The 15,397-nt window shown below is 44.7% G+C and overlaps 1 protein-coding gene and 1 long non-coding RNA gene across 2 annotated transcripts; one reads left to right on the top strand and one right to left on the bottom strand.

Annotated features, from left to right (window-relative positions):
• Positions 1-3,732: 3,732 nt before the first annotated feature.
• On the bottom strand, positions 3,733-9,870 carry LOC134565004 (uncharacterized). Its single transcript, XM_063424355.1, has 2 exons — positions 8,683-9,870; positions 3,733-5,341 (listed from the first exon to the last, which is right to left on the bottom strand). Exons 1-2 carry the CDS (start codon positions 8,747-8,749, stop codon positions 3,969-3,971), a joined length of 1,440 nt encoding a protein of 479 aa, XP_063280425.1. The 5' UTR covers positions 8,750-9,870; the 3' UTR covers positions 3,733-3,968.
• Positions 9,871-10,295: 425 nt separating this feature from the next.
• Positions 10,296-15,044, top strand: LOC134565008 (uncharacterized). The gene is made up of 3 exons (XR_010083751.1): positions 10,296-10,396; positions 13,041-13,142; positions 13,678-15,044. It is a non-coding gene; the product is annotated as an uncharacterized LOC134565008 (long non-coding RNA).
• The last annotated feature ends 353 nt before the right edge of the window (positions 15,045-15,397 follow it).

The raw sequence follows: 15,397 nt of genomic DNA, 5'->3' as shown, positions 1-15,397 counted from the left end.
GTTCATTAAATCCTTGATTTCCTCGCAGATTCGACGGGTGTCAATGCTTTGCGCTGGTTATTTAACATGATCATTTATTGCAATCTCTGCTGTTTTATCTTCCATAGGTAACACAGAAGAGTGAGTGATGGTTCTACAGTTATGGTTGTTATCAATTGTAAGTTGTTTAGTGCTTTCCTTTGTTTCATTTTCCTGTCATAGATACATGAATGTTTGGAAAAATATTATCTCAATTTCCTGAGACAGTTGCTACTGATGTTTTGATCTCATGACGTGAATTCACTGATTTTTATAACAGACATTATTCATAAGATAGTATTACCTTACTTGTAGCCGGCTGTTTCATAAACTTTAACATATCTTTGTGTAATTATCTATAAGACACGTGTCATTTTGGGACCTCTCTTTTTTGTTCTCTAGCTCCAGATGCATCTCCTTGAACAGGCTCTCTAGCTCTTCCCTGCACTGGCTCTTCTCAGTCTTTAGTCTCTTCTCTTGTTTCAGTAAGCTTCTATTGCTTGATCCAGTGCTGTTTCATGATTTTTACCTATTTCCAGAGTTCCAGGATAAGATATCTGGATTTCATCAAAAGCCTCATCTAAAGTGATGGTCTTGTGGTCCTTGTGAGAGAGGATGGAACACGGGATGCGGATGCAATCCTGACAGTGGTCACATGACGGACACCAAAAATGGTGGCAAGCATCACCCATTTATTATCCTACAGTAAAACTTTCATATCTTTTTGTTTTTGTTTTTTTTTTTTCTCTGTGAAATTCCACAGGCAGCATCTCACAACATGACCAGCTAACTGACTCTTTTATAATACACATCCTTATTGAACACAGCTGCAACTTCTTAATGGCAAGGCTGCTTCCACTCTTTGGTAATCAGATGTAGTCCCAGTCATTTTCCCAGATGCACTCTAGCAGTTTGCTGCACCTGAGCTATCTCCTTATTGAGAGGCATGTTTCTAGAATATGTTGGGGAGACCCTACCAATTAAGGCCTGGGTCTTGGCCAAGCCCTGGCCCTACCTAGTCAGGAAATAGTCCAGCAAACCCAGGTGTTTTCTGCACCAAAACTATATTCAAGTCACTTTGACTTGGCAATTTGACCCTATAACAATATGACAGCTGGATCTATTTTTAAAGTGAGCCTGGAAACCTTTCCCGGGAATGGTTATCCATGTCCTCACTGAAACAAGGGTTGTCAGCTGTTGCAGACTCTGGGTGACGGTACAGTATTTAGGGAATCGATAATCCATTGTTTTCAAATACCACCCTATGTCATCTGTGTTGCCAATTACGTGCACTATCTACCTCATTCTTGCTTAATGTTTCTTGTTTCACTACATTTATGGTTTTATTTTAATGCTCCTTTCATGTTCATAACAAGATACATGGGTGTTATTTTTAAAACAAAAAAAGAAGGGAGAATTGACACCTTAAGAACATTCAAATAATGCAGTATATATACTAGAAATATTGACAGCAGATCATTTTAAATAATGCAATATTTTAAAAAGATGATCAAATTTGATCCCCAATTTATTGGCGATTGATTCAGAGACGGGAAGACTGATTCGGTGATCAGAATTCCATTTTGCTCAGGTTTCTCAAAAGCTTATATACTAATTCAAACAGGCTAATAATTTCTACCACAATAATCAGGCTAAAAATAACACAGAAAACTCATGCATTTTACAACAATTCTTTGCTCGCAGAAGTTGATTGAATCCTCTCTCTTCCAGTAAGCAGGTGTAATCCCATCTTCTGTAATCTTCACAGTTCTGTTTGTTCCTGCCATGGCATCTTGGTTATCAAACCAGCTATGCTAATCAAGTCTGTTTGACTCTCTGTCTTGTGTATTCCCACACCAACTGAGTGTGCAATGGCAAGGCCTAGCTGATTTACTAACCTAGGGAGAAGGTATGCATATGTTTTTATCACCAACAGGTTAAAAGTGGTTTCCTGCTCATTTGAACAGACATTGGTCACCTCTGAGAAAATGAGGCCCAGTGAGAAGAGAGGTGACCTAGTCACTATTCAGCCTTTGTAGCCAGGACAGGAACAGAAGTAGGACTGCCAGAACATAACTGTGTCTGGAGACTTAGAGAGACAACCTATCAACAGAGGCCTTATGTCCTACAGTATTCGTCATGGTATTGTGTTCCTACTAACCTTCCTCAGTTATTCCCTGTTCCAGGCTCCCAGAAAGACATTCAGTCATGTCAGAGTTAACATTTCCAGCTAATGGGCTTCCTCCTGCCTAAACAGCACAACTCCTGAGTTCCAGTCATATGAACTGTAGAACAGTAACCATCTATTTCCACTTCCTAGGAGACATTGGACATTATCTTTTTGTTTTCCTATACTGGGAGTCTCTTTATCAGTGACATGATTGTATTTAATAAGTTTTGTTGATTGTAATCTGTCTTTCATGTATCTTATCCCGTATCTAATAGATAACCAGCAATAACTTTAACAAGATAATAACCTCACAGGAGTGAACTGTTCTAATATCAGACTACATAAGTTGTTTACTTTTAACAAACAGAAGGGGTAACCGTTGCATATAGGTAAAAACCTTACAAAAGAAAGGGCCTTATAAAATCATGGCTTAGGCCTGCTACTCCGGCTAAGTGCAGCTAGCAGCTAGTCTGTTCAATTCCCATGAGAAAGAATTATGAGAATGAAAATCAGTTTGCATAACAATCTATTCTTGCAAGAAAAATAGGTTACACCTGCAAAAACAAGAAATCTATCCCATGAGAATCAGTGAACAAAATATGTAAACTATCTAGAAACAGAAAGGTTTGATGGACATGCACCCTGGCCATTTACCGACCAATAAACTGAGTGTCAGTATATTGTAAACCGATTGGATTTAACACGGTGCCTTCTGATATTCCTATAAAAATATGAGCTGTGCAACAAAGATGGGGCTTTTCTGCATGAAGAAACTAGAGTCCTGTCTGTTTATATTGCAACACTTAGGTATTAGGCATCTTGAGAAGTCTGTACCTCTCAAGTACCTAAGCCAATGGGGAAAGAGAGAGGAAAATGCAGCTGGGAAATTAGGATTAAAAGGAGACTGCGTCCTCCAAAAATTTGAGAGATTCCAGGAGAAATGCCCCATGGCCTCTCCCTTTATTTGAATAAAGTTAGAGGACTCCTCTGTCTCCTTTTGGGACATAAACCTCTGGTGTTAGTGGATTAATTTTCCTGATGCATCCAACACCAATTTGATGTGAATAAGCAGGCACTCCTTTCTTCAGAAGCCAGGAACACGGGGGATAACGCCTCCAAAAACGTGTTCCACTTAACAAACAAAACCCATCCATTTTATATACTTTTTCTGCTGAATCATCTTTACATAAGTTCTTTTACTTGCTATGCATACTGTGCCCACTCTTAAATCTAACCTTTGAATTCATTGGTTCCAATAGCTAATAAACTCCTTCCCCCATCCTTGGCTATTGAACTGCTTGGTTTTTGAGGAAACTGGATGTAACAGATACAGCTGGACTATATCTCCACAGATGATTTGGCTTAACAGATAGCAGCTCGACCAGCATAGCTCGAAGTAAACAAGTCCCTGTGAAAATAAATCCTCCTTTTTAATCCCTGTGAAGTTCCAAGCTAGCTCAGGCCTTCTCAGGCTTTGGAGGAATATTTCATAGACAAGAAAAAGGACCCAAAAGAGGCTCTGACCCTCAGCTGCAGATCAAGATGTTTATTCCAGGTGGTCTCCAGAGGGAAAGAGGGCATGCACAAAGGAACAGGGTCTTTTCTCAGCTCTTGCCAGGGAGGAGCAATTTGGAACACAGCCAGTGGGGTCAGAAAGGGAAGGAAGGGTCAAACTACATGGTACAAGCTCTAGGGGTCCCTGAGGGGGGAGAGACCATTCCCACAGGGGAATGTAACATCTCCTCCTTTTTTTTGTTTAAAAAGATACCAAGAAAAACCATCAAGTTAATTTTGACGTGGAGTGTGGGTTTTCCCACCACTTATGATTGGTAGGGAAATCAGACCGCTTTAGGTTTGCCAGCTCTATGTGGTTGACTTCTGAGGTAGAAGGTATGAGGCTGTTAATAGCCTTGAAAATCAAACAGCGTAGGATTCCGAATGCTATTGTTACAAGGAAAAGAATAATAAAAAATAACAAAATTGTTTTAACTATAGAAGTCCACCACCCTGTGAATCCCCAGCCCTTGAACAGTTCCCTGATCCAATCTTCAGATTCTTGCTTCACTTGTCTGATCATGTTGTTTATGCTTCGGAGGGCAGCATGGATGTTTGGAGCTTTTGAGGACAGATTCATGCAACAGAGTCCTTCAAATTCCTGGCATTCATGTCCATGCAGTAACAAAAGAAAATCAATAGCGGCGCGGTTCTGGATGGTGGCCTGTCTGGTAATTTCCTCGTCTTCTAGGAGAGAGCTGATGGCGATGGATGTTAAGTTTGCCTGTTTGACCACCCAGCACTCTAGATGGCCCAATTCACCTAGAGCTTTGGCTGCTGCTACCCACGGAAGAAACAGGGATACAGCAACTCTTTTTGACTTTGCCCAATGAAAAATTTCTGAATTACAATTTGGGTCCAGATTATCAGCACTCCTCTTCTGAATTTTGTTTGCTGATTTGTTTTTGTGAGTCCATTCGCCAATTAAAGTTTGGTTGGGTGTCAATACGGACAATCGCCCTATGGTACATGGCCCTCCTAAAAGCCGGGATGGAATTCCTGCCCATGCCCGATCCCCACAAACCAAGAACAATCCCTTAGGGAGGCTTCTGGGGCTAGAGTGAGATGGGTTGTCTGCTGCAATGTGGCTTATATTATGACACCACCTCTTTGCAGTAAACTCTCCCCGGAATTGTCTTATGAGGTGGTACGCGTCAGTGCTAGAAGGTTTTGGGATGACAGAAAAATGTATGCAGTATGTTGCAGGGGAGGAACCCAATAGTTCTAACTCTTGGGGCTCCTGAGCTACCTTGGGCAAACTCCGCACCCATTCCTCTAAGGGGTTCATGGCCACCACAGCTTGCTTTTGGTGATCCTTGTGTGGCTGGGGGGTGTGTGGCTCTGGAATTTCGTTGGACCTGTATTTGTTCAAACCTGCTTGAAATTCTCCAGCCTGCAAAGGAATTCCTACCAGACAGGTGGACATAGGGTTCTTAGCTTCTGCAGTGGACAAACATATGTTTTCCTGCTGAAGTGTCTGTGCCAGGGTCACCCAGACGTTCTGAGGGACGATCCATGCAGCTGCCAGACTGTTCAGCATTAGCAGGATGACAACTTGGATGGGGTTCATCATAGGGTTGAGTGGGAGGTAGGTTTTCTCTAGAAGGGAAAAATAAACATTTTTAAAACATGTTAAAAAGTTCCTGTTTCTGCCAGAAGGAATCTACACCTAGGAAGATTCTCTCTCTTCCATCCGGCGGCGTCTTCTCTTTGAAGCATCGCTTACTTGCTTCTTATCCCCTTCTGCTGGAGCTGGATTTTTGGGGACAAAAGGTTTCACCCATTTCTGGGGAATCTACCGAGGGCCTGAGGGAGTAGCCACACATGCATAGCCACAACCCCAGGTCAGAAGCTCATAGGGACCTCTGGTTTCCCAAGTTTCAGGATCCCTAATCAAAACCAGTGGACGCTGAGACAATTTAAACTGATTACCACTGTTAAAATGACGTACCACAGGTGGACTCGTTCTCAAATGAACAATTCAGAAAATTGATGGTAAGCATGGCTTTGCAGAGCTTCTGCTGTGGAGACATCCATGCAGCTGAGGTGTTCTGCCTAGCCAAAACCTGCTTGAGAGTCTGGTGTGCACGCTCAATCACAGCTTGACCTGTGGGGGAGTGGGGGATGCCAGTTTTATGCTCCACTCCCCACTGCTGGACAAATTCTAGAAACTCCTTGGACACATACGCTGGGCCGTTATCAGTTTTGATTGTTTTTGGAATTCCCAACACTGCAAAAGCTTGCACCAGGTGCTGCTTGGCATGTACAGACTTTTCTCCTGCGTGGGCAGAGGCATACACTGCACTCGAATATGTGTCAATGCTCACATGAACATATTTGAGGCGACCAAAACTAGGAATGTGCGTGCTGTCTGTCTGCCACACTTCACGGCTGCCCAGGCCCCTGGGGTTAACCCCCACGCCCATCGATGGCATGGCCTGGAGCTGGCAGTTGGGACAGGTACCCACGATGGCTCAAGCCTGGCTCCGTGTTAGCTGGAATTGTCGGATCAGAGCCGACACATTTTGATGGTAGCGTTGGTGACTCAGTTTTGCCTGTTGGAAGACATCAGGGAGATGTGCCTTTTCAACTGGTGCAGCAAGGGAGTCTGCCTGACGATTCCCCTCTGCGATCTCACCTGGCAAATCAGTGTGTGACCTCACATGCATCACGTAAAACGGATGCTCTCGATGAGAAACCAAATAAATTAGCTTTGAAAGCAACCTGAAGAGATGTTCATTCTCTATTTCTTTGAGCACAGCCTGCTCCTCTCTGGACACTACTCCTGCCACATAGGCAGAGTCGGTTACCAAATTAATTGGTTCTGAGAACTTCTCAAAAGCTCTTACCACTGCGGCCAGTTCAGCCCCTTGGGGGGGATCCCTCCACAAACTCAACATCAGCTTCCCAGTGCTGAGTCCATGGGTTCCTCCAAGTCATCACCGACTTGCTGGAAGCCCCACATGCGTCTGTGAAGACTGTGAGAGCTTTGAGTGGTCTCCGACTCCGCTTCTCGTGAGGAATGAGGTGGAATTCCTCATTGAACAACTTATGGGACGGGGCATGGACTGATATTTGTCCCCTGTAGCTGTCCAGAGATAATTGGAGACTGGCATTACTCTGCAGCAAATGCTCAAACATCTCTTTGGTCAATCTCTCAGGAGAGTTCTTTCCCTCCTCTGAAAGTCTGACCGGGAGGTGAATACATGCAAAGTCACAACCCGCCAAATCACACAATCTTACCCTGGCCTTCCGAATCAGCTGAGCTATCAACTCCTGTGGCTCTGTGATGGTCTTGGATTTTTGGTGAGAGAGGAAGAACCACTCTATGATCAAGAGTGAATCTTTCTGCTCCTCTATCCATTGAAAAATCAAACCATGCAGATGTGGCAGCTTTCCTAGCACAATGAAATGGAAAGGCACCTTTGGCTCGCATCGATGAGCCTGCCTCTCTGACAAGGCTTTTTGTACCTTTTCGATTGCTGTCTTCGCCTCTGGGGTCAGCTCCCTGGGAGACATCAGCTCCTTCTCCCCCTTCAATAAATTGAAGAGGGGTTCTAGATCTTGATTTGTGAGGCCTAGCCAGGGTCTTACCAAGTTCAAAGACCCACACAGGGATTGGAGATCTACTAGAGTTTTTGGATTGCAACCAATTTCTAGGCTCTGCGGAACAACAGTCCTTGCAGTGATTTGCAAACCCAGGTACTTCCAAGGTGGCATCCTTTGAACCTTGTCCTCCTGTAATTGAAATGCAGCAGAGGTTAAAGCTTTAACCACTAGGTCAAGCGTGTGTTGGAGTACAGTCATTGGGGCCACACACAAGCACATCATCCATGTAGTGAAGGATGATGGCTTCTTTTCTCTTGGCGCATATCGGAGACAGTAATGAGGCTACATATTGTTGGCATATGAAAGGAGACGATTTCAGACCCTGGGGAAGGACCCTCGAGTGATAACGCTTCATTGGGGCTTGTCTATTAACAGTGGGAACTGAGAAAGCAAACCGTGGGGCATCTTCAGGGTGCAATGGAATTTGGAAGAAACAGTCCTTGATGTCTAAGACAGCCAATTGCCAATCTCGGGGGAGCATTGTTGGAGTGGGCATCCCTGGTTGGAGAGGTCCCATGTCTTCTACTATTTTATTAATTTCTCGTAGATCATGGAACAACCTCCACTTGTCCTTCCCCGGTTTCTTTATTACAAAGATCGGGAAATTCCAGGGGCTTGTTGTCTCCACAATGTGTCCCTGAGCCAATTGCTCTTCCATGAGCTTTTCAAGCACCTTGAGTTTTTCTTTTCTCAAAGGCCACTGTGCTACCCATCTCAGGGTGTTTTCCAACCACTTTAACTTTTGGGTAGGGCGCTCCACAGTGGCTATTTGCAAAAATCCTGGGGTGTCTTAGGAATGACCAATTGGACTCCCCACTGGGACATGGTGTCCCTCCCCCACAGTGGGGCCTTATAATCTGCTACGAATGGGCGGACATTTGCCACCTTTCCGTCAGGTCCCTCAATTTGCACGATGTTTTTTGAAATCCTTGCCAATGTGATTCCTCCTATGCCCTGAAGTTTGCCAGCCACAGGTTGTAATTCCCAGTTTGATGGCCACATGCTTTGTGGGAATACGGTTATGTCCGCGCCTGTGTCTAAAATTTCTGCCACTAGGAGGCGCTCTGACCCACAAGTAATGTTGCATGCCATAGAGGGTTTAGGTTCTCCCACCACTTCTGTCCAGTAGACCTCTGGTGATTTTCCATCTGCTGTGATCTCTGCTGGTACCGGAATGGCTTGGGCAAGAATTTGCCCCTCTACAAGATAAAAGGGTGGGTGCATGCAGCGTACCAACAACATGAGGCCTATTATTTTTCCCTTAATGGTCATGGGAGCTATCTCAATTTCCAAGGGTGTGTGTGCTGTGTCCCCAATAACAAAATACTCACTGTCCAATCCCATGTGGTAAACCATCAGGTCCTGTGAGATGTTTGACAGGTCCACTGTTATGACCATCCACTCAGTAGATCTGAAATGAAAACCTTTGGTAGTCACAAGCTTGAATCGGCCTAGTGGCTGCCAAACCTTGTTAGTTGAACATTTAACATTTACATTTTTCCGCAACCCCACACCATGTGACCCGTCCTCCTCCTTTTTTTTTAAGAGAGAGGCTTTTCCCAATGTGAGTCCGGCTGTATTTATATCTTTGCGCGTTGTAGTATCAGCAGCGGGTACGCGCTGTAAATTCAGGTTTTTTGTTTGTTGAATTTCTTCTGCTTCTGGGTCTGAGGGCAGGTTCTGGCAAAGTGTCCTGGTTTCTTGCAGCGGAGGCAGTTGATGCGTTTCAGCTCATCTGTTGACATTGGTTGCCTGTTTGGGTTTGGTACCGCAGGTGCTTTAGGCTGTGGGTGTGCAGGTCTTGGATTTCCTTCAGATGTGCAGAACATTTCCGCCCTCCTTGAACAAGCCTCTGTCACCTGGGACAGATTAGGCGGAGGTTCTAGGGGAAGGCTAAGAATAATTCTACGACAGGTCTCGTTAGCATTCCTTTGAGCCATCTCCTTAATCAGTTCTGCCTGCACCACGGGGTCTTGTACTTTTTGTTCCACCTGTGTCCTCAGACGATCAACAAACTGCAAGAAATTCTCTGTAGCAAATTGTTTAATATTGACGTAACTGCCTTTCCCTTCCATTGTTGGTAGCTGATAAAACATTTTCTCTGCAACAGCACTAATCTTAAGTAAAATTGGCTTGGATAACACTCAAGATTGTTTTTCTGGGCAATGCCAGGCCTCTTCCCCACACAGATGTTCAAGTGTAATATCATGTCCCTCAGTGTCCTTAGCTGCATTAGGGGTTTGATGCATCTCCTGTAATAATGTTCTTAAAGCTCTTTTCCACATACTATCCTACAGATCATACTCTGAGGGAGATAAGAGACATCTAAATAAGTCTTTGATGTCCCTAGGCACCATTTCATTAGAATTAAATGTGGCTCGAAACATGCCCTTAAATATTGCACTAGATCTGCCAAATTCAGGTTGAATTTTGCAAAGTTCTTTCTTATCCTGGTAGGAAAGTGGCTGGTATTGCCTGGTTCCATGCTTTCTACCAACATATGTGACAGGAGCAACAGAGAAAATGTTTTCATCCACATTTGCCAAAGGTCTTAAAATTTCTGCTGGTCTCCCAGTGTCTGGGGCATAGGAGGTACAGCGTTTGCAATCCCTTGGGGGTTGGGAAAAGGAGGCTCTCTCCCTCTGTCCTGGCTCGGCAGAGGAGGCTGTTCCCTTCCCCCCGCTGCAAGGGACTCGCCCCCCCCCCCCCCCCACTGTGAGGCAATCACACCCTCCTCTGTGGCTGTAAGGCGAGACGGGCCCGCCCCCTTTGCTGCCGCCGCCACAGCCAAGAGGGAGGCAGGGGGAGGAGCGGTGGGGCGGGGCTGCAGAAGGGACAAAAGGGATTGGGAAAGGGGTATGGAGTAGGGGAGGGGATCGGGGGGAAAAAGGGATTATGGGAAGAAGGTCTGGGCGCCTGGCAGCTGCCATTATTGTCCAGCACGTGGAGTGTTGCTTCCAGGGGATCTGCAGCATGGCCAGAGCCCTGGAGAGGCATCCCACCCCTGGAGGAGTCTGCCAGAGAAAAACCTGCTGTGTTAAAGGGGTACTGTGAGGATGGTAAACCAGGGTATAAGGGAGGGTCGGAGAGAGGGTTACATGGGGAGGTTTTCTGTGGCTGGCTGTTTTTTTGTAACTCCAGGAGATGTTTACGTGCTTGCAAAAATATGGGAATAAATAGGGAAGCAGTGTGATCATTACCCTGTACTCTTTCTGTAATAACACTACCTACGTGGTCCCAGAATGATACAGTATCTATTTGCAAGAGGTCAGCTTCTGGGAACTCATTTTCCAGCCAGCAAACGATTTTTTTCTGCAGCCTTTTGGAAATTCTAACATTAATGAAAAGATCTTGAAGCTGTTTTAATACACTCTTTTGGTGAACAGATAACTGAATGCCCTTTTTTCGATATTTCTGAAAGCTATTTGTTCAAAATCCACCTTCCGGATGCAATAATCTGGCTCTACAGTCCTGTGTCTCCTAAATACCGAGAATACAGGCAGGGAAACTCCGGGGCTGAGATCGCTTTTTAGCGCCTTTTTTTTTTCAGCTCCGGTGGCACCGGGGTGGTCCCGCAGCCTTGCCTGGCTTGTGGGGGACCTGCCCGAGCCGGGGTTTCCCCGAAAAAAACGGCTCCCTGGGGCAGAGCGGCTCCAGGGGCCTGCGGGCTGCGACCGGAGGAAAAAAATAAGAAAAAAAGAAACAACCGCAATTCTGGCCGCAGGGTCCTAGTGCCCGCCCGCCTACCACAGTCCCGATGGTAAGAAGTTACTCCCTCCCAGTTTGAAGGCTATTCCCGGGGTAACAGCCAAACAGAGGTACTTACCTGTTCTGTGGGAGTGTGGTGCTGAGCCAGGAGCAATTGAAGGTCCTGCCTTAAGCTCACTCGTGATTGGGCGAAAACACAAGCTACGAGCTCTATCCCTACACACTTATAGCTACAGAATGTGGCCAAAAATGCCGTAGGGGAATTGATCTTCCCAAAAGCTTCTGAGACCCTGTTTGGGGGTCTCCAGCTCACACGTGGGCTTCTAGAAATTCATAAAAACCCAATTGGGCACAAATTGAAAATAAATCCTCCTTTTTAATCCCTGCGAAGTTCCAAGCTAGCTCAGGCCTTCTCAGGCTTTGGAGGAATATTTCATAGACAAGAAAAAGGACCCAAAAGAGGCTCTGACCCTCAGCTACAGATCAAGATGTTTATTCCAGGTGGTCTCCAGAGGGAAAGAGGGCGTGCACAGAGGAACAGGGTCTTTTCTCAACTCTTGCCAGGGAGGGGCAATTTGAGACACAGCCAATGGGGTCAGAAAGGGAAGGAAGGGTCAAACTACATGGTACAAGCTCTAGGGGTCCCTGAGGGGGGAGAGACCATTCCCACAGGGGAATGTAACATCCCTGGACACGATAACAATAGGTTGGATTCAAACCCAGACAGAGGACCTCCACCAACCCCTTTGAAGCACAGATACACCCATATCATTGGCCAGTGAGCTAGGCGGAGTTAAAACCCTTAACCAATCATGTCTGTAAGCGCAGGAATTTTGGAAACCCTATAAGATGAGCTGCCAGACAATAAACGTTGCTTTTGCTGTGTGATCTCAGTGTGTTAATGTCTCGTCCCTGTCTCTGACTCCACAGCGACAACTGGAGGCAGGACTATATGTTATTTTGTGATTTCTCAGTAGATGAAGCCTTTGTGTACAACTTGATTGTTTTGAGCTGCAACTGCATATGGAAAATCCAGGCACAGAAAATTCTCAAAACCTTGTGCATGCAGGCCCAAACACAGAAATGAATACAGGGTTCGACTTGAGACCTTGGAAAAGGCTATCTGCTTTAGAGACCATAAGCAAGAATGTGGGTTTATAGTTTAGACAGAGATGTGTTAAGCTGGGTAGTGGAAAGTTTTAAGGTTTTAAAGTTTGGATATAGAAGTAGTTACAGAAATAGTAAAAAGTTTTAAGGTGTAGCAAGTAGCTTTGTGTGTCATTATATGATTGGTTAAGAAAGTCCACATTGCAGCAAGTCGTGTGATACAAATTAATTAGCTATTGGTGTGAAAGTAGAAATAATCTGTGTGGCAGTAGTTTATTGGCTAATAAACCTTTAAAACACCTTGTAACCTGTGGTCTTGTGACCACTGACCACAGATTGCTGACCTCTGTCTCATGTGGTGAAGACATTCTGACTCCTTCATGAGACTGTAGCAATAAATCATGCTTTGAAACATCGCTCAGTGGTCCCATCTCTCCTGCGTAAGCCCGACAACTGCAGTGTCATCCAGAAAGATTTTTATTTTTAGCAATGTTACTGATTTCAGCCTTCCCTTTGAGGGCACGCTGACTCCGTGTGTCTGTTCCTCTGTCATCCTCAGTATGTGCTTAACTTTGTTAGAAATGGCTTTTTATTCTTTGCTGCTTCTCAAGTTGATGGTGTAGAGGCTTTGCTTTGTATCTCAGATCAGTTAGATCAGTTGCTGGGTCAGTGCCTGCAGTCAAGCCAGGTCCCCTACATTTCTGTCCCTCTCCTTTCTCTTCCCCATCTTCAGAGGAGGTGTGGGGAAGGGGAGTTTGCCTCCCTGTATCAGTTACCCTAGCCTAGACAGACTTAAACTGCGTGGGTGGAATAATAGCACTGAATTGGCCATGGCACCCAAGACAATTTTCCCAAGAGCATTGTCCCCACACAGGGTTAGCAACATGAACCCCAGCCTCTACTGGTCATGCTTTCTGTCAGAACCACATCCTGAAGAATAATAGTGTGACTGCAGTCCCTCTCTGTATGGTGCTGGGTGAGTATTTCCCTACATCCTTGAGGCCCAGTGCATAGGGTGCCACGGGGAGGCAAGCACATGTGGACTTCCAGTTGGATTTTAGAGTGAAACTGGGTAGATGTTTAACCCAGTTCTCCAGCAGCAGCATCTTCTGCTTTGTGTGGTTTAAACAATCTTGGCAGCAGTCTGCAGAGTGTCCTGGTGTCTTAGGTTATATAACCAAAAAATGTGTGTTCTATTTCATCTGTTGAAACCAGTTGGGAAGATGTTGTTTTTTTCCTTTATCTCTTGTGACTCCAGGGGGGAGGGTGGTGGATGCCTTCTGTTAATGGGCCAGTTGTTAAAACCAGGGGAGCAATGTTCCTTATCTCTTCCACAATGCATCCTCCCTCCAAGAGGATATCTGCTGTTAATGAGCCATTAAGGCTCATCATATGACTGATAAAATTAAATCATTCCATTGTGAGATGCTCCACCCAGTGGGAGGAGCCAAGCATTCCTACCTGGATAAAACCTGAAATTCAGAACAGCAGGGCATCCTCTTTTCCACTAGATTCTCAGAGGAAGACCAGACTCATCTCACGGCCACTTCAAGATCATCTCTACTCCAATCGAACCACATCTGTCATCATCTCTACTCCAAGAGAACCACATCTGTCACTCCAGGAGGACTTATTTGGACTGCTTCCAACACCCTGGCCAACAGGGTGTCAGGTTGTATTCCTGACTCTGTCAAGGTTTTCTAAGATGTTTTTTTTGTTTGCTTGCTTGGTTTTTTTGGTTTTTGTGGGATTTTTTTTTCTGTTGGTTTTTTTTTTTATTATTTTTGTATTACTGCGCTTGCATTTTTAATATTCCCGGTAAAGAACTGTTACTCCTATTCCCATATTTTTGCCTGAATGTTCCTAATTGCAAAATTGTAATAATTTGGAAGGAAAGAGTTTTACATTCTCCATTGCAAGGGAAACTCCAGTTTTCTCTGACAGATACCTGTCTTTCCAAACCAAGACACCTGGGAGGATGGCAAATGTCAGTGATTTCACAACTGGTTTCATCAATTTTTTGCTTTTATTTTTTTTCCCCTTCTGAAACTTGCAGATTTGTAAATAAAATATTTTCTAGCCTTTAAAATCTAGTATAAAATATCTGGGGTTTGATGTTTGCTGGCACAGTGTTGGTGGTTGCACTGTCATCTGGCAGCATCCCAGTTGCAAGGCGTGCTCATGGGGTAACCAGACCACGTTGAAGCTCTTGCTTTATCCTGATCTGGTGCTCAAAAAGAAGGAGAAAAGAGAAATTTCCCCAGACTAGATGCTAAAATAGAGGTGTCATGATGGGATGTGTCTGGCTGAGGGACACTGAGTCTTTGCTTGATGCCTTTTTCAGAGCTTGCCTTTGCATAGGGGGAGATGCAACAGGGTCCCACAGTCCCATGGGAGCTGCCCTCATCTTACCCCATGAGTCTGATTTCCCACTTCCCAAGAAGTGGAAGATAAGCTGGATTTTTGACTGACAGACACCTCACTTTAAAACTATAAAAAGCCACACCAAACTTTCACAAAGCAGAAACTTTCTATAGGTTTCCCTGGAAATGTGTGGTGTTTCCCCCATGAGTAGGGATGCCTGCTTCGAGGTTACTCCCCAGGGATTAAGTAAAAGGAATCTGTGTACATTATCATCATTTCGGTAGTAAGTTACATTTGACTCCTAATCAATACTATTTCTTTTGCTAGCTTTAATACAGATACCTTAATATCATGCACTGTTTTATGTTATGTTGCAATCTACTGGTAGTTCTTTTTAGTTTTATACTGTGCAGTAACTCTGATTGAGATCTTTTACCTGTTATCTCTTGTCTGTTTAATAAATAATTCATTTTATAAATAGACCTGATCTGCCATCCTTAGAACTTGCAGACCAGAGTGAGTCCTTAAATTTAAACTGTTGCCAAAATATGAGGCTAAAGCAGGATTTGTCTGAAGCTCCCACTCATCCCGTGACAGAATTGCTGCCTGGATAAGGGCTATCTATCCCTGCACAAGCTGGGCATGGGTTTAGGTATCCTTATGGCTCTGCTTTTTGATGGCCATGTGCAGCTGGACTCCTCTGGGCATCCACAAATGAAAGATAAAAAGACAGTGGGAAGAGCAGAGCTTGTTCCATCCCATCCCTGAGCCAGCACCAGAGTGGAGACTTGTGCGGTTCGTTAGTGTGCTTATCAATTTGAATTTTCTAGATCTGCTGCTAACTAATCCCATCACATCCTTTCAAGG

Source organism: Prinia subflava (assembly GCF_021018805.1).
Source record: "Prinia subflava isolate CZ2003 ecotype Zambia chromosome W unlocalized genomic scaffold, Cam_Psub_1.2 scaffold_31_NEW, whole genome shotgun sequence".
Taxonomy (NCBI): domain Eukaryota; kingdom Metazoa; phylum Chordata; class Aves; order Passeriformes; family Cisticolidae; genus Prinia; species Prinia subflava.
This window is presented reverse-complemented; position numbering and strand designations above follow the sequence as displayed.

Bases quoted from the DNA above. Each gene is read 5' to 3' on its own strand.
- LOC134565004 (XM_063424355.1), bottom strand. From the start codon at position 8,749: ATGGTCATAACAGTGGACCTGTCAAACATCTCACAGGACCTGATGGTT. The intron at 5,342-8,682 runs GTGAGTATTTTG...TTTCCCTTCTAG, and splicing joins TTACCACATGGGATTGGACA to AGAAAACCTACCTCCCACTC.